The 19,670-nt window shown below is 46.9% G+C and overlaps 1 protein-coding gene across 11 annotated transcripts in view; it reads left to right on the top strand.

Moving 5' to 3' along the window:
* The window catches only part of CELF6 (CUGBP Elav-like family member 6), a 173,329-nt gene that overhangs the window by 106,480 nt on the left and 47,179 nt on the right, over positions 1-19,670 (top strand). For all 11 annotated transcript variants that reach the window (XR_014557933.1, XM_083712737.1, XM_083712739.1 and 8 more), the window contains one exon: positions 11,668-11,716. Coding sequence is in view for 10 of the 11 variants with exons in the window: in XM_083712737.1 (XP_083568863.1) it covers positions 11,668-11,716 (49 nt within the window). In the remaining variant the exon portion in view is untranslated. The remainder of the gene's footprint in view (positions 1-11,667; positions 11,717-19,670) is intronic.

Below are 19,670 nucleotides of genomic sequence, written 5' to 3'. Positions count from 1 at the left end.
CAGTCTCCTTTGTTATCCTCTGTTTATCCCAATGTAATTTAACCTATTCCAGGTGAAGGGCAAAAACCAGTCTGACTTGTTGCATCAGTACATTCATGGTTGCCATGAGCTCCTAAACTTTGTGTGCTGCTTCTTCTGGAAAGGGAAGGTGTAGGGACCGCAGTTTTGTGTCGTGGTTGCTGTGTAAGAAGGCTCAGACACACTCTTAAGAGTGCTGAGTAGCAAAGAACACTTTACCTTGGTCCCTCTTATACAGCTCTATTATCATTAGCGCCAACTAGCAAGACTAACTGTAATTGCACTCACTTTACTACTGCTACTAAAAATTGTATACCGCCCTATACCTGCATGTCTCAGGGCGTTTCCCAGGATAAAATCACAATAGAAACAGACCCCGTATATTACATGGGTATGTTCGCAACACTAGCTGACTTCCAAAGGTTAACAGGGGCACTGAATCTGCATGGAGTCACTGACAAGTATTTTGTTTCCAGGTCTGGATGCAGAAAAGTCCATTTCTCGTTACAGTGGAGATCAGCTTTGCATCCGAGGAAATGGACTCCGTGTCATGATGTAGCACCATTATGTCCACGGGGTGTTTTGCTCAGAGGGATGTTATGTAGGCTGCTTGGTGTGCACCCCCTGGCACTTTTAAGCCAGGGTGGGGAACCCATGGTCTTGCAGATGTTGCTTGATTGTTGTTGTTGTAGTCCAATTACATCTGGAAGACCAGTTTCCCCTCCACCGAGGTAAGAATGGAGAGGAAGAACAACAACAACACAGCACTCATATTTGAGAAGTGAGACATGCACACCTCTGAAAAGTATTAGATCTCTCCCCCCCCCCCCAAAAAAAATGAAATGAATTGTAGAGTTGGAAGCAACCACAAGCAACCTTGCTGTTTGCTGTGATGAAATTGCATAACTTATGTAATTAATTAGGTAAATTACAAAAGTTACATGGTCGTTCCACTATTCTGCCCCATGGGTTTCAAAGCAAAGGAAACAGTGCATTGGAGGAGATGGGATGTAATCAACTATATATCATTTGCAAACTGAAAGCAACAGCAGCAGCAAATACCAATCGTATCTGCTGGATTGATTTCCATGCCAGACATGGGACAAATAAGCAAACAGCAATTTCCACTCCCATTTATGTTTTCAACAGAATTCTCTGGCCTCCCTACTCTAGGGGCGGCATGCTCACCCCCACAAAATTCTGGGCTGAATTCTCTAATCCAGTAGTCCTATTTTGCATCTGGCTCTGGTTGGTGGACTTTGGGGTTCTAGAGAACAACGGCAACCACCACCACAAACCCGTGTGCATGACATCTGTCTTAGGAGGCCAGAGATGGGTCTGTTTTGTAGAGTTGTGACTTGGATCTGTACTTAATCTTGTTAATCAATATGTTATGTTACTGACACCGGTAACAATCCTAAAATCAGCATCCAGGGTCCAATACACGAGCGCCACCCAGGCTCCACACCCCAAGAGGCACAAGCAAAAATAGGCAGGCAAAGAAAAATGGCAGGCTTTGCCCATCAGAGTGAGAGTGAGGAAACAAGCAAACTGGACCACTAGAACACAAGAGAGAAACAAATCATTAAAAGTCCCTAACTTTATTTTTTGAAATGTCATTTCCCTTAGAGTCGCCCAGTGTCTCAGGCTTCTATTGGAAGGTCCTCTGTTTGAAGGACTGTCCTGTCCAATTATGGTTTCGAGCACCCTTCCCTGAGTGGTGGGACTTTGGATGGTGTTGGGTTGACTCCCATCAGCCCCAGCTATCATAGCTGACTGAGAGGGATGATGGGAGGTGTGGTTCAGCCGCATCTTGAGGGCACCAGATCGGGGAAAGTTGGCTTAAAGAGAAGGAACACTCTGAGGAGAGAAGGGGGCTTGGCGCTCCCCATCAGCAGCTGGACCCTGAACAGCAGACTGAGAAGGCAAACAGGTCACCTGGGCATGGTCTTCTGCATTATGGCGAGAAGTATTGTATTTCTACTTACACGACAGTTACTTTCTAAATTTGCATTTATATACATAAATTAACCCATGCAAATTTCATGCAAATCTGCATCTTTTAAAATCTTTTTTTAATCCTTCTCATACTTTAGCAATGTATTCCCCCTTTGGGAGGTGGAGTATGGCATTAGTGGCAGTCTGAAACCACTGGGAGAAAACACTTAGGAACAAACTTGTAAATAGTAAACTAAAATAGAGTACCCCAAACAACCATTTTTTTAAAAAAAAGATTACACAGCTTCTTCGTTCAGTATATCTTCATCTTGTAGAGTGTTTGCATTATCTATGTTAAATCTTTTAAAAGACCGAATAGTGTTGGGAAAAGAGAACAGTGTGAGTCTCTTGTTGTGGCCATAAGTGCAGTCACTTAGAAGCTAACTCTAACTGGACCAATTGCTTTTCTCCATATAAAGCAGTGGTGGGATAGATCCTGATTTGCAGACCTGAATTCTCCCTGTGCTTTAGCGTGCTGTCTTGTGTTGCTAAAGGGCTGCCGGGCTGCCTCATCCTCCTGGGGACTATATCTTGCTGCCAATGTAATCTCTGTCAACAGGATTTGGAAAATATCCTCTGGGAACACGAGAGCTGGAGAAACAAACACACAGAGAAATAATTATTACTGATTAACCATTAGCTACATCTCCACATGGTGCTCTACTTGCATAAGTGTGCCAGGGAGAGGGTGGGGGAGATCCCAGGTAGGGGTTTTGCCCTCCCCTTCCCCAAGCACACACACATAGCTTGAGCCACAAGAGGGGGTGCCCCCTCTCTTGACGTCTTTTGCTGACAGGCGGTGTTGCCTGGTCTCCATTGAGGCTGATGGAGTGGGAAGCAGGGAGCCCAAAAAGTAAGTTGCACCAGAGACAGCTACAGGCACAGCCAACTAGTTCTAAGGGTGCTGCACCCCTCTGTCCAGCTGGGGTTGGCTGAGTGCACATTGGGAGTGATGAGGCAGCTCTCAACTCACCCTAACAGACAGGCCTGCACTGTGACAGGGGAAAGAAAATCTCACTGGACCTAACTTTCTGTGGGGCATCAACTCAGGGCAGTTATATGGAATTCCCCGGAGACTCACTCCCCAAGGAGAAAGGGAAGAAAATACGAAAGAACCCAACAAGGGACAAGGATGTGTGCAAGTACAAACAGGAACAAGAAAACCCGCAAAGGGGGCATAGAAGGGACTTGAGAGCCTCAGATATTAGAACACCAGATTGATGGACAGGATATAATGGTGAAAGGACTGACACTACCCGAAACCAGGAAGAAGGGGCGTTGGATAAAATTAGAATGAGAATTTCTTCATATATATATATATATATATATATATATATATATATATATATATATAATTTTTGGAGTTAGTGTAACACTAATGAAATACTAGAATGTGCTGGAAAGGAATTAATTGGTTTTAGCAGAAAGGTTTGAAGGAGTTAAGTTTAAATATGGTTTAAATGTAAAATTTCTGAATGTTAATGATGTTGAAATGAAATGAAGTGGTTTTAGTAACAAGGTAAAATAAGAATTTGCAAGAATGGATTGATATTAGACGAAAATTTGAGGATATAATATGTATGAATTTGCTGAACCAATTTTTAAATGGAATACAAAAAAGGGAGGCGTGAGGAAGTCAGGAAAATAAGTAAATGAACGATAAGAAATTAAAAAGAGGGAATTTTTATTTTTTATTTTTCTTGTTATGTTAATTTTTGGTTTTTGTATTTTTCTTGTGCTTTTTGTGTTTATCGTTTTGTAACTCTTTTTTCTTGTTAAAAATCTAATAAAATATCATTTTTTAAAAAAACAACTAAGGGTGCTGCACCCCTCTGTCCAGCTGGGGTTGGCTGAGTGCACATTGGGGGTGATGAGGCAGCTCTCAACTCACCCTAACAGACAGGCCTGCACTGTGACAAGGGAAAGAAAATCTCACTGGGCCTAACTTTCTGTGGGGCATCAACTCAGGGCAGTTATAGAACAGGAAGGGATTGAGACCATGAGGGTGGTGGTATATTGGGGTGAATGAGACATCGCCTCACCAACCTCAGCCTGCCCTCAGCCAGCCCTTGCTTGCCTGACTTGCAACCAGCCGAAGGGGTAGCCATGACTTCCATCTTCCTCCTCCTGAGTCTCAATGTTGCCCCTTGCAGAACTCAGCAGGGAGGAGGATTGAGGGGGGCAAAACTATATCCAGTTGGCTCTGCCTGTCATTGGTTCTGGCGCCACCAGTGGGCATCAGTGGCGTGGCATCCTTTGCTGGCACCCGGGGCATGCATGTGCACGTAGGTACATGCACCAGGCAGGACCAGAGGCTGGGCACACAGAGGGTTCATGGGCCAGCTGGCCCACCCACGCAAGGGAGAGCCCAGCCATCCAACATGGGCCTTGGCAAGCCCTTGGGGCAGCCATTCAGTGAGGGGGCCAGGGGCACAGCAGCAAGGCAAGGCGAAGCTCTGGGGCCCAGAGATTCCAGTGGCAGGCAGGGCAGGGATCCCTGTGTGTGGGCGTCTGGCTTGTGTGCCCTCTAAATGTGCCCAGGGCTACGGCCCTCTGCTACGCCCCTGGGCACCACCTACTGCCATTTCACAAGGAATACTACCTACCTCCCTTTCAAGAAAATAGCATGCTACTGGTACATGATGAGGAAGAGCACACCCTGAAGCAGTGGGTTTCGTACTGGCCGGTAGGCCTTACTGATCACCAGAACTAGAGGGCTAAGCTGGGCTTGGTAAGCCAGAGCCTTTTCTAGCATGAGATGCCAAAATGTTGTTTTTATAAGGTTTCCAAATTCATAGTGGGGTGGGGGGTAGGATTTGTCTACAGTTTGTATGTGTTTGGTTTAGGCTTTTTAATTTTTTTGCAGAAGGAATGAAAGAAATGGAAATTGAGGTGGGAAATTAAATTACTCTTGTGTTTACTTGACTCTTGGTACAAAACATGGCAATATCCTTTGGGCTCAGCAGGCTGCCCCGATGATATTGCACAGATATATAAAAAAAGTTTGGGGGGAAAAGTTTGCAAAGCAGTTGGGGGACATTTAATATTATTCTGGTCTCATGGTGAGAAAAACTAGGAATCTGTTTTCATTATGGCCTCACATCTGAAAATCTTGTCCCACCCCCACCTTTAACAGATCTTGGGGTGGGGGGCAAGTTTGTGTGTTTTTTGTTGGTTGTTTTCACACCCCAGATTCTTATGGCGATTCCAGATCAGTGTTTTGCATGCCCTGACCCCTACATAATGGGTCTTGATGAGTTCATGTCTTTCTCGACTGCTTCCCAGGAAATGCTCATCCACTATGCTGCCTGGGTGTGTAAAAATGTCCTTTCCCTCCCTGACATGGGGAGAGGGCTTGGCATATAATCTTGCCACACCCAAACACACGAGTGCCGGTCGGTGGCCAGAGGGAGGGGTGATGCAGGGACACACACGCCCCAGTGTGCGGGGGCCACCTTAGCACTCTGAATGCTCCCTGGCCGAGGAGCAGCGGTGGCACGAGACAGGCTGGAGCCCGCCCTCGTAAAAACTCCCCTCGGTGTCAGTTTGACTAATTTGCTCGTCTTATCGCTGGCAGGATCCGACGTGCCCATCGCAGGCACAGGGCCATAAAACTAATGTAGTGAGGAGGCAGGCCGCAAAATGATAGATACGGCCCGTCGCTTGGAACAAGCATTAGCTTTATGAACCAGGGGTAATTGAAAGGAAATATTTGTCATTGGTCTCCGGCGGACGAGAAGTTTGCAGCAAACTTTGTGGCGACTGCCTCTGTTGGTCGGTTTGCCCACCATCCCAATGCGCAGGGACACAGGGTGTTAAGAGGCAGTAGTTACTGGGGAGTGGGGCAAGTTGGTCTCCACTTGCTATCCTGGGCTTCGCTCCTTCTTTGTTCCTTCAGGAACAATCAACCCCCCTAATGGCAAGCTCAGGTGAGGTGGGCCAACAGAACTGCAGCCAGAATGGGGCCACTGAGAAACAAGAGGGGGGTATCAGCATAGCCTGGGAAACCCCGAAGTTCGCTAAACTACAAAAAAAAAAAAAAAACCTGCAAAGTGGCGTGGGGAGAAAGTCCCAGAACAGCCGAATTAAGACTGAGTATGCTCAGTGGCCTGAAATGTTGTGCTTCTGTTGTGGCGGGTGGGGGGCAGAAAACTGGGCTAGTGGCACAATAGGGGACTCTGGAAGAGGGTGTGGCTAACTGACTGGCAGAAACAATGAACTGGGTAACTCCACGCTGCAACGATTTGTTGCCAGCCTCACTTGTATAGCAGTTTTGGCAGAGGTCATGCATGTGTCTTGTTTAGAACGAGCCCTAAAGGCAAAGGTAAAGGGACCCCTGACCATTAGGTCCAGTCGGGGCTGACTCTGGGGTTGCAGCGTTCATCTCACTTTATTGGCTGAGGGAGCCAATGTACAGCTTCCGGGTCATGTGGCCAGCATGACTAAACCACTTCTGGCGAACCAGAGCAGCGCACGGAAACACCGTTTACCTTCCCACTGGAGCGGTACCTATTTATCTACTTGCACTTTGATGTGCTTTCGAACTGCCAGGTTGGCAGGAGCTGGGACCGAGCAACGAGAGCTCACCCCGTCGTGGGAATTCGAACCACCAACCTTCTGATTGGCAAGTCCTAGGCTCTGTGGTTTAACCCACAGCACCACCCGTGTCCCTGAGAACGAGCCCTACATAGCCCTAAATAAGGGGTGGGGTGCCTCCATCCACAAGCCAATCTTTGCCCACCAGACAGTCCAGATTGACCCACAAGTCGAGTTTCCTGAAGAAACAGGCCCACCTGCCCATCAAAAGATGTCAGCAGGATTTCCTCTCTAGTCACCAGTATGAGGATTAAAGCCTGTTCCCTTCTCCTTTAAACAAGAGGGGGTGGCAAGGGGGTGGGGGGCTACCTTATCCCCGCCACTCACTGCTATCGCTCACCCGTTTAGAGGAGAAGCAGAACAAAGGTGCCCTTTGAAGATGCCTCACCCCTTTAAGGGAGCAATGTATGGTGGCAGTGTGTGGGGAGAACTCTTCTACTTCCACTGCTGTCCATTCACTCACTTAAAGGAGCAGGGAGCCTGTTTCAAAGGGTGCTTTTGCAAAGCGCTTTAAGTCCATCTCTGCACTCTTATCTGAGTCTCCATAGGCTCAGACAGAAGTGCAGGCACTGGTTGAAAGCTGCAAAGCACTGTCTGAAGCAGCCTAAACACCGCAAGGAGGGGGGCTGCTTCAAAGAGTGCTTTGCAGCTTTAAGACAGTTCCCTTGCTCCCAACAAGAGTGTAGATTCTGTCTTAAAAATGCTTTGCAAAAGTGCTATTTGAAGGAGCCTCTCCACCCCTTCTTTAAGCACCTGGGAAGCAGTTTGGGGTCTGATACAGGCACAATTGAGCTGTCTTAAACTCTTTGGAAGTTTCCCTGTGTCCCCCTTTAAATCTCCACTGAACAGGATATACCAAGAGCTCTGGCCAAGAGTTTCAATACAAGGAATAATTCCTACTCAAGAGTTGAAAAGAAAAACGTGTATATTCTGCTCTTGGTATACCCCTTTAAATCTCCGACATCTGAGCTTTAAGGGGGAGTGTGGGGAGATCTCCCCACCTATCAGTCATTTGATATCATAATGACATAATACGATTGCCCCCACTCACCTGTCAAATTTGGTCCTCAGGGCCGAACCTGAGAGTGCTGTGGCCAGTGGAGCCAAAAAGGTGACCTTCCTAAATAAATATCTGTTTATTTCATTAAGGATCATTAGCTCAACCCAACAGGTATTTTTTTGTGTGTGTGTGCATAGACCCTCAGGGCAGGGTCTAACAGTATTCAACAGTTTTTTTAAAAAAAAAATCATATGAGAAAAGAACACTGCTAACAGCAGATAATATATTCTGTTAACAAATATTGCTACCAAGAAAGCAAGAAATAGAGATGTTAATTTAGCACTGCCACAGCCTGCCCAAATCCCTGCCAGAAAAGCTGTGTTAAGGCTGCAATCCTAAACAAGCTGGAAAAGGAACACAGCGAGACTTCCTTCCAAGTCTGCCTTGATTCATCCTGTAAATGCTGGAGACAATAGCAAGATTTCACCTTTTCTTTCTTGGTATTTTATTTGTATCCTTTTTTTAAAAAAAGACCTCAAGCCCCACAAGTTTCCCAAGCATAGGGTGGGTGGCACTGTAAACAAACCTCACACATTCACAAACCTCGTCCCCACATGTGGGGTCAATAGTAGACGTTTCTGTAGTGGAAGGGTCACTCGGATCACATCCTAACCATAACATTTAAACCATACCACTTTAAGAGTCATGGCTCCTCCCCCCCCCCACACACACAAAGGATCCTGGGAAGTGTAGTTCGTTTAGAGTCTCCTAACAACTTTCAGCATCCTCAGCAACCTACAGTTCCCAGGATTCTTTGGGAGGAAGCCATGTCCCTTGAAGTGGTATGAAAGTGCTTTAAACGTATGTCGCGGGTGTGATCTGTGTTACCCATTATTGATCACTGTGGGCATGTTGAATTTAGCAACTTTCACATCCCAAAAATGAGGGGTTCCAAAATGTTGCAACATGACTTGGGAATCCAAAAGATATTTGGGTTCAATTAATATAATTTAGTTATGCCTAGTAAGCAAAACATGTGTCAAATTGCATAGAAATCATTAAGAATGATCACAAAGTACTTGCAATTATTATTATTATTATTATTATTATTATTATTATTATTATTATTATTAATATTTAGCATTACCTGACATTTTCAGAAGGTATTTCTTCATCAGACATAGACTTACCAAGTTAAATGTTGTCCAGTCACAAAACAATAGCAATTTTTTTATTCCTCACACCCTAAAACATATTTTTAAGACACCCTCACAGAATAAATTTGCAAAAATTAAGTTTCACCCCCTAAAATGAGAAGGCCTAACCCTATGTACAGACGAGAATTTCTTGCATCTGATGTATGTGTGGACCTAGAATCAGAGGAAGAACCAAACCAGGCTGTGCCCAGGCACTATGGCATTTATGGCTCATGGTTGCATTGCATAAACAAGCAAACAGAAGAATTGATTTAGCTATAGGGACCTCTTAAGGAAGGAGAACAAACATCCTTTTACTGCCAACAGTTCCTGGTTTCTAGATGCTACGGCCATCTTATCACAAATTTACCTTTGCACGCTCACTTGGAAATCCAAAGGCAAACAGAAGCTATACACGTGGTTGAGTTCCTGGTCCCCTGGAAGATTCAAATGGCATCTGAATCTTCAGGATGGCCGATCCAGATGACTTGCAGCTTTTCCCTGCAGAAGTTCCCCTGCAGAGAGCTCAGCAAGTTGGGGATGTAGTATGCAGTTGCAATATTTGTGTGTGTCCCCGCGTGTCCAGCAAGGCAGTCAGGGGTGGGGGTGCGGAGATGAATGATTGGATACATCAGCATCCTTTCATCTGTCATCCTGATGAGGCAAAGGAGCTTTAATCGACTTTAATAGCCATCAAATGGCATCAACAACTTCTCCTAATACGCAAATCAATTAGCAAGACTGATTGGCAGGAGGAGAGTGGTCAGGTGGCTTTGGGAGGCAAGGAAGGAGGGCTGCAGCCTGCCACAGAGCCATTTTGGAAAATCCAGAGCGATGGAGAAGACTTTGGAAGCAATACTGTTGGTGTGCTGTGGTGCCCTGGGGACTTGTGCAGGCATTCCTGTTACTCCTCGTTTGCCGATGTAACTGCTGCATTCATCTTTTTTTCGTTCGCTGCAATCCTGTCTCCTTAGTCTGCGGCTTAGAATGGACAAGTGGGAGCCTGCAACAAAATGTTGCAGTGGTGTCATGCTGTTCGGCATTCCAGCTAGGCACCCATGCCCTTTCCCTGAATACACCACTCCATTTTCCCCACTCCACGTAACTCTGTAGTTCCCATCTATGGCTGCTGCTGCTGTGATAATGATATCTGGGTACATACAAAGGCAGGCTCTGGCGGATGGAGCAGATGAGGCCACCCAACGGTCAAGAAGGCAGATACCGCAAGTGCCGTAGAGAAAAATGAGGGATGGATGGGGTTCATCAACCGGAGACGGTAGCCCATGTAGGAGAAGTAAAACTCTGATCCTCCATTGTGGGATATCTTCAGGAGAAGAAAAGACAAAAGAGTAAACCCTACACATACCGTATTTTTTGCTCTATAAGACGCACCTAGTTTTAGAAACAAGGAAAAAAATGTTCTCTCCCTCTCTGTGCACTTAGAACAAGAAAAAATATGTTCTCTCACTCTCTGCGCAGCGCCTCTCCAGCAAAGCGGGAGGAGAAACGGAAGGGGCTCCGTTTCTCCTCCCACTTCGCTGAAGGGGCGCTGCACACAGAGGGAAAGCTGCGCAGCGGCTCTCCAGCGAACCAAAGCCAGGAGAGCAAGAGGGATCAATCCCTTTTCCTCTCCTAACTTCAGCGAAAGCTGCACAGCCTGCATTCGCTCCATAAGACACACACACATTTCCCCTTACTTTTTAGGAGGGGAAAAGCGCATCTTATAAAGCGAAAAATACAGGACCTGGAGTGAAGTTCCTAAGACTGTTTGATGGCACCTTGTATGCAACATCTGCCGCCAAACTGTTTGCTCTGCTTTCCTTTGGACCGCGTCAGCAAGGCCAAGGGGGGGGGGTCTTGTTGTCTGAACAGCCCAGGACCTCCATACACACTATCCAGGCTTGCGTCCCAGGAGGTCACTTCATTGCTGCTAACATAGAGGCTTGAATTCACCCCCAGAGGCACACTCCATTGACTCTCGAGAAACCTCTTGTGGAAGAGGCACACAAAGAATGGCCTCAGATGGTGATTGCAGGGTCCAGGCTGGCTCATCTGGGGAGAGATGGTCCTTGAGGTACAGTATTGCGATCCTGAGCCGTGTAAGGCTTTATAAGTGAAAACCAGCACTTTGAATTGGGACCAGAAACTAATCGTCAGCCAGTGCAATAGATCAGTGTAGTGCAGTGGTACCTCAGGTTAAGTACTTAATTCGTTCCGGAGGTCCGTTCTTAACCTGAAACTGTTCTTAACCTGAAGCACCACTTTAGCTAATGGGGCTTCCCGCTGCTGCCATGCTGCCGGAGCCTGATTTCTGTTCTTATCCTGAAGCAAAGTTCTTAACCTGAAGCACTATTTCTGGGTTAGCGGAGTGTGTAACCTGAAGCGTATGTAACCTGAAGCGTATGTAACCCGAGGTACCACTGTATCATCAAACCATCTTGCCCCAGTAAACAACCTGTTTGCCAAATTCTGCACCATCTGAAGTTTCCAAATGTTCTTTAGAGGCAGCACTGTGTATAATGCATTGCAGTAATCTAACCTAGAGACTACTAGAGCATGGTCAACAGTTGTTAGGCTACCCTTGCCCAGAGAGGAGTGCAGCTGGGTCACCAGCCCAAGCTGATGGAAGACGCTCTGTGCCACTGAGACCACCTGAGCCTCAAGAGACAAGCTGTGTGCCTTCTCCTTTACTGGGACTGTAACCCCACAGAGAGCAGGCAACCTCCCATCCCTTTCATTTTGAGCATCCCTCTGATTGCTTCCGCCGAATCACTAGGCTTCTGACTAACCAGCTCAGCTGATTTGAGGAGTACTGGATGGCTAGACTCTAACCAAGGGTGCCTGTGTTTTGTTTGACAGATGAACCGCCCAATCCAAGTGAAGCCAGCAGACAGCGAGGGCCGAGGAGGTAGGTTGCTCTTCATTTTCAACCCATTCATCCATGCTTGACTAACTAACCCTGAGGATCTATTTAGTGTCTCGCCTGGGAGCACAGTTGCACCACCACCCGGTAACGGCCGATCAGACACTTCTAGCACTGCAGCTGCACTGTGCCAAAATCCCCTCTGGTTCACCCGTTTCCCTCTCAGTCAGCAGCAGAGATGTGAGGTGTTCGGAAGCCGAGAGATCAGTACAGCCCCACCGACCACCATCTCCTCATTAAAATGAGTGAACAGGATGAAGGTCCATTAATTTAAATAAATCTCTCCTGAATAAAACCACCTTTTTGTTCTTTCTGGGTTTTAGTGTTTTGTTTTGTTAATTTAAGCTGCATTTTCCGTCTCTGTTTTCTTTTTGTGCATCCACCTTGGGGGCCCTTATTACAGCTTAGATAATAAAACGTTTAATTTAAACAAATAAATACCATACACAGAACATAGATGCTTTTCTTACTGAGGCTGATGCTCCAGCCTGCACCCTTTACCTCATCTGCTCTGGCTAACACACTCTAAAATTTCACCTGCCTTTTAATGTGGTTTGCCCCTTTCCCCAAAGTGGCTTTTCCTGTTATTCATCTCTCTCCCAAAAGTGGCTTCTCAAGAAAGGATTCTGAGAGGTTTGCTGATGTAAACAGATTGCTGACATGGACTTCCTGTTTCCAAGGCTCTTGGCTTGGGGTTGCAGCTATAGCTCAGCTGGCAGATCATGAAACTCTTAAACTTAGGGCCGTGGGTTCGAGTCCTGCATTGGGCAAAATATTCCTGCCTTGCAGGGGGTTCCAATGTTGCAATTCTATGATTCTATTATCCTTTGCTCTCTTATTGTGGTAGTACTTCAGCCATGAGGGCTGCATCCAGCATAGCCAATGGGAAGACAGGAAGAGGCAGCAGGACACTGTCATTGGATGGGGTGAACCTTGAGGGATGGATGGGAACGTGTGATTGATAGCTGGATTTGTTTCATGCCTGGCTGCACCTTCTAGTTAGGCACACATTTTTGGATGCCACAGATACTTTCTTCAAAAAATACACAGCGTTCATAACACAGAGAGGCTCGTGAGGCACTCTTTCTGTTAATGAAAATATTGATGATCATAGCACAGTCCTGCACAATCTACCCCATGCATTTAAAGCACATGACTTCCCCCAAAGAATCATGGGAACTGCAGCCTGTTAAGGGAGCTGAGAATTGTGGGAAGTCATGCGCTGTAAGTGTGCATCGTATGTGCTTTAAATGCATGCTGTGGATCACAGTGGTGCATCAACTTTATATATAAGAAAGAAAATCGGAATGTTGTGCCATGGATAGGGATACAGCCACCTGCATGCATAATGCAGATTTTGCATATTTGCATGCTTTCCCCCCCTTATTTTGCATAATGTATTCTGTTTCTGCTAGTCACAGGGAGGGACGAGGAACAGCTCAAGGCACTGAAACTCCACCCCTTCCCCTGAGCAACCGAAAACAGTCAGCTGCCCATTGGGCTTTTTGCATTTAGCAGATTTGCATTCTATCAAGCCTCTCTTCCAATCCATAGGGGCCAGCAGCTAAGCGGCTAGCTTAAAACAATCGAAAGCTGGGAGTCTTGTGGCAATGGATTTTGTACATAATACCATGCTTTGTACCTTTTCTAGTCTCGTGTGGAACTGCGGACTAATGATAATGAGAGCCAGCGTGGCCTAATGGTTAGAGTTTTGGACTAGGACCTCACAGGGTTGTTGTGAGAATAAAACAGAGAGAGAGAGGAGAAATGTTTGTGCTACCTTGAGCTCTGTAGAGAAAAAGTGGGATGCAAACATTACAATAAATAAATAACCTTGCTTACATAAACAAATGAAGTCCGCCCCTTGGCAGGTTTTCTGTCCATCTGGCTCTCCTTTGCAGTAGTTAAAGGTAAAAGTAAAGGGACCCCTGACCATTAGGTCCAGTCGCGGCCGACTCTGGGATTGCGGCGCTCATCTCGCTTTATTGGCCAAGGGAGCCGGCGTACAGCTTCTGGGTCATGTGGCCAGCATAACTAAGCTGCTTCTGGCGAACCAGAGCAGTGCACGGAAATGCCGTTTACCTTCCCGCCGGAGCGGTTCCTATTTATCTACTTGCACTTTGACGTGCTTTCGAACTGCTAGGTTGGCAGGAGCAGGGACCGAGCAATGGGAGCTCACCCCGTTGCAGGGATTCGAACCGCTGACCTTCTGATCGGCAAGTCCTAGGCTCTGTGGTTTAACCCACAGCGCCACCCGTATCCCTTTTGCAGTAGTTATAGGCCATCTAAATAACATTGCTCACAAACATAAAACCATCATAGAACTGTAGAGCTGGGAGGGACCATGAGGGTCATCTAGTCCCACCCCATGCATTGCAAGAATGTTTTCCCAATGTGGGACTTGAACTCATGACCATGAGTTTAAGTGTCTCATGCTAGCTCAGTCGGTAGAAGCATTAGACTCTTAATCTCAGGGCCGTGGGTTCAAGGCCCTCATGGGGGGAAAATAAATAAATCCTGCATTGCAGGGGATTCGACTAGAGAACCCTTGTGGTTCTTTCCATTACTACAATTATATGTGCCTATGCCAGGGGTCAGCAACCCACGGCTCCGGAGCCGCATGTGGCTCTTTTACACCTTTGCCGCGGCTCCGGGGCAGATACTATCGAGGGGAGGAGGCGCATTGTGCGCCCCGACACTCCCCACTGTGGCGGGCGCTGTACTGGCTGTGACGTCGCATGGGGCGGTGCGTGCGTTAGTCACACACCGTCCCGATGTCACCTTCCCGCCCGCTGTCAGATCAGAGGGCAGTACTCCATCGCCTGTGATGAGTCCAAAGGTAATATTGAACAAATAGCGCTGTTCTGCCGATATGTGAACTCTTTTGGGCCACAGGAAGATGTTGCAATGGTTTTACGGCTCCCTGTTGTTTTTTCTTTGGAAACGGCTCCAAGTGGCTCTTTTTGTCTTAAAGGTTGCAGACCCCTGGCCTATGCTAAGACACATTATTAAAACACAGTATCATAAAACAACAAATTGCAACATTAAATATATATATTGCAGTGAGCACTTTTTACAGCTTACAGGGACTGGTAAATGAGGCAAACCTCAATTAAGCAAAAAAATTTTCCTTCCAGTAGCACCTTAAAGACCAACTAAGTTAGTTCTTGGTATGAGCTTTCGTGTGCATGCACTTTCTTCAGAAGTGCATGCACACTTCTTCTGCGGTATTTTGAAACACCAAGATCAAAGTTTCTTGAAAGGCCTGGGAGAATTTTCTTTTTAAAAGTCTTCACCTGGTAATGCCAGAAGGACATAGCAGAGGAGCCAGGATGGCAACACTAGGGATGCCCTCCTCCTGGGTATCTGCTCGTTCAACTTTGCTTAGCCTCAAGGGTCCTTTTGTTTCCCCTTCCAGCCAGCCACATGTTCTCAGTTTGAGACATTTCGGTGCTGCGAGAGCCCCATCTGAGCCTGGACGTCTCAACCACATCAACCCTTTTCTTTCTCCGGCTGATCTCATTACAGGCTGGGCTGGGGCCAAGGCTGGGATCTTAAAGGCCACTGCTCTGATGCAGCCTTGCGGTGGCTCTGTCACTCCTGCCTGCAGTTAGACCCGATTCCTCCCCTCAAAATGTCAGGCAGCCATGGATTATTGCATTTGAGGTGCAGCACAAGTCGAGATAAAGCGTCCTGGGAATCAATGAGGAGCTGGCCTCAGGCTGGTTCCCCATTGATTGATGAACCTGTTCCTGCATCAAGCACAATTACTCCTGGGGTGGCAGGGGCAAGAGCCAGTCAGGACTTAGGTGTTGCTTCCTCTGACACCCCCAGGTAGAGGATGCTTGGAGAGGCAGCTTCCGTGCCTTTCCTCTGTGAGTTTGTGACAAAAGCCTGGCTATATCTTGTGGCAGGCAGTCAAGATTTGTTCTTCCACCTTTTGTGGTGGTTTGCCTGCTTTGTCTACATTTCGTCACCCTCGTACCTACGGGACCGCCTCTCCTGGTATGCCCCGTGGAGGACCTTAAGGTCCACAAATAACAACACTTTGGAGGTCCCAAGCCGCAAGGTGGTTAGATTGGTCTCAACTAGGGCCAGGGCCTTTTCAGTACTGGCCCCGGCTTGGTGGAACGATCTGTCACAAGAGACTAGGGCCCTGCGGGACTTGACTTCTTTCCTCAGGAAAGCTGTTCTGCCTAGCCTTTGGTTTGGACTCAGTCTGACCCTTATGTTTCCCTTCCCTTATGGTTTTGATTTATGGGCTACTATTAAAATGAGGCTGCATTTTAAATTGTATTTTAACCCGTATTTTATTAAACTGGTTTTTTGTTTGTTTGTTTGCCCCCCCCCCATTATGTTTTATTGTAATTTTATTGGTGTTAGCTGCCCTGAGCCCAGCTCTGGCCGGGGAGGGCTGGGTATAAATAAAAATTTATTGTATTATTATTATTTGGTCCCGTTGAGTTCTGTTTTCTCCTAAGCTGTTCCAGAAGATGGGCCTCAGCATGCAGAGAACAGAAAAGTATAATGGAGAAGTTTTAGGCCTCTCCTGTCTCTGAGCTCCAGGGCAGGCAACACAAGGTTATGCCCAGAGCAATTTTTAAGCTGGAACTTGCTAGAACTCAGTTCCAGCACTTCTCAGGTGGGTTCCACTGCCATTATAAGAGAACAAGGGAGGCGTTCATGGTGAGTTCTGGCCCCTCTTTTTCTAGAAGAATAACACTGGTTATGCTCTTATCAAATTGGTCTTATTCTCGAGGCAAATAGTTGGGATTTTTATGTAAAAAAGGGGAGGATGAGGACATGGGCATAGCCAGGATTTATTTTAGGGGGGGACAGGCATTATGTTGGAGGGGGCAGAACCAAGTTATCTGCGACACAATTGGTCAGCTAAGTATTTCTATTTCTTTACTTGATTTGGGGGGGGGCAGCTGTGCACCCCTGCACTCCCCTGGCTTCACCCATGGATGAGGAACCTGTTGCCTCCCCCCCGATGTTGTTGGATTCCAGCCTCCAGGAGCTCCCGTCCACATGGCCAATGGTCAGAGAAGATGTGAGCTGCAGTCCAATGAGATCAGGAGAGCCACAGGTTCCCCATCTCTGATTCAAAATACGTATATCCTGCTCTCAAGGCATCTTACAAAAGATTTGCACAATGCAACACAGACTGGGCATAGTTTCAGCGAGAGAAATAAACATGCTGTCCACATGGTTACTCCACCGACATTTCCTGCCTGCATTCCCTGGTGTGACCCTTCAGCCTCCACCTAGTAGACAGCAAAACCCACTGATGGCCTCTGTGCTAGCAAAGTTACTTAAATAACACAGGCGGTGCCCAGAGAGAAAAGAAATCCTGATAACACTTTACTGAGGAAACTGATCAAAAACAGTATATAATTTGAGCAGAATGGAACCTAGAGTTTTTTTCTTTCCTCATGCATAATAGGGGTAAAGGTAAAGGTAAAGGTAAAGGGACCCCTGACCATTAGGTCCAGTCGTGGCCGACTCTGGGGTTGCAGCGCTCATCTCGCTTTATTGGCCAAGGGAGCCGGCGTTTGTCCGCAGATAGCTTCCAGGTCATGTGGCCAGCATGACTAAGCCGCTTCTGGTGAACCAGAGTAGTGCACGGAAACACCATTTACCTTCCTGCCCATTATCTACTTGCACTTTGACGTGCTTTCGAACTGCTAGGTTGGCAGGAGCAGGGACCCAGCAACAGGAGCTCAGCCCCTCGCGGGGATTCGAACCGCCGACCTTCTGATCGGCAAGTCCTAGGCTCTGTGGTTTAACCCACAGCGCCACCCTGCATAATAGGGATACATTCAACCAAACTTAATAGCATGGGTAACCTCTCTAGAGATCATGCCACTGTGCCTACTTGCTCAGTAGCATCCTCCTCCTCTTGGCTAGTTGACTTTAACACTAACAGGGTTAACCCTTCAGTTACAAACCGAATGATCCTTGCTGCTGCAGTTCCAACTGCCTGAGGCAAGGGAGTGGGGGCTGAGCAGCTTTCCCTCGCTGAAACCTGGCAGTTGCCAGGCAGTAGCTCCCTCTGAGGGCTTCTGAGGCAAGAGGGGAAGCCAAGCAAGCAGCTGGAACTCTTGACAGCCAATGATTAGGGATGCTTGAGGAATTTTATTTCTGCAAAGTGACCTAATCTGCACCTCCTCAACTAATGTGTGGTTCAGAACTTAATTATCCATTGCACTTCACTCTTCTCTTCCTTTTGTGATACTGTTCTCAAAAAAAAAAGAAAAAGAAAAGAAACCCCAAAAACACCATACCAAAATGTAGTTTTAAAAATACATATTTTAGGATAAAACGCATTTGGAAGTGCATGCAAATATATAAAAGGATGTCACATAGAAGAGGGAGAAAGGTTGTTTTCTGCTGCTCCAGAGAAGCGGACACAGAGAAATGGATCCAAACTACAAGAAAGAAGATTCCACCTAAACATTAGGAAGAACTTCTTGACAGTAAGAGCTGTTCAACAGTGGAATTTGCTGCCAACGAGTGTGGTGGAGTCTCCTTCTTTGGAGGTCTTTAAGCAGAGGCTTGACAACCATATGTCTGATGGTGTTTCCTGCTTGGCAGGGGGTTGGACTCGGTGGCCCTTGTGGTGTCTTCCAACTCTATGATTCTATGATTCTATGCATTGAGATAAAATATATATTTAAATGTGAACATAGGGTCTTGTGAAAGAACAATGTCAAACCAGAATTGATGATCTCCTTCCACTGGTCCACAATAGAAAGTGTCCTTTCATACTGTATTACAGTGTGATAAGCTGGTTTGACAGCCACAGACAGGAAGCCCCTACAGAGGGTGGCGAATACAGCACATGACATCATGGGTTGTCCCCGGAGTTCTCCCATCATCCCTAGCTAGCAAGACCAGTGGTCAGGGGTGATGGGAACTGTAGTCCAAAAACAGCTGGAGATCGCTGCCTCAGGAGAGCGAGGAAAATTATTAGGGACGACTCACACCCTGGCCAGCATTTCTTTAATCTCCTCCCTTCGGGCAGGAGATACAGAAGTATAGTCAACCGCACCAACAGGTTAAAGAACAGTTTTTATCCGTGGGCTGTTGGGCTGTTGAATGGGGGAAAAAATAGTGGTGTCATTGATTTCTGACAAGCACACAAAGTGCGAACAAGACTGAGTGTTTTTTTGGGGGGGCTGGCTCGTTTAATTTCACTGCACACAGGTGGTGTAGTTATTTATTTATTTATGCAGGATCAGACCAGTGAGCCTACCAGCCTAGCATCCTGTTCTTACACAGGCCAAAAATCTGCAAGCACAGGCACCCTCTCCCCTCCTGTGGTCTTTCAGAGCAGAGCCATTGTGGCTGGTGGCCATCGATAGCCCTCTCTCTGTGAATTTGTCTAGTCCTCTTTTAAAGCCAACGGGCATTCAGAGTGTGTTGCTTCCAACCATGAGACAGAGTGTAGCTGTCGTAGTTTGTAGCCACCGATAGCTTGATCCTCCCTGAATCTATCCACTCCTCTTTGGTTGGTGGAAATTGCTGCCTCCTGTGGGAGTGAGTTCCACAGGTTAACTGCATGCTGTGTGCCAAAGTTCCATGTCCCGCAGTTCCTCAGTGATTTAGGTATTTAGAATTATGGGCTAAAACAGGCCACAACTTTATTGGTTACAGATATGAGCAATTTGGCTTAAGCTTTGGGTGAAGCCAGCTATATCTTGACTCCCACCTGTCTGCAGGGAGTCAAATTAAGAGTAAACCACCAGAAGGGGGAGCCCTATGACTTATATCAAATAGGGACACCTCGAGGGGTCCCCATTAGGGTCGTGGCATGACCCTGGCCCATGACCCTGGGCTTCAGACAGGATCTACACCCCCAGATCTCTTCAACAGGATACCCTTAATGAGGAGGGGCAGGCTGAGGCTACAACCTCACCTCCATTAAACAAAGGCT

This window comes from Podarcis gaigeae, assembly GCF_964106915.1.
Source record: "Podarcis gaigeae genome assembly, chromosome: 14".
In the NCBI taxonomy this organism is placed as follows: Eukaryota; Metazoa; Chordata; class Lepidosauria; order Squamata; family Lacertidae; genus Podarcis; species Podarcis gaigeae.
This window is presented reverse-complemented; position numbering and strand designations above follow the sequence as displayed.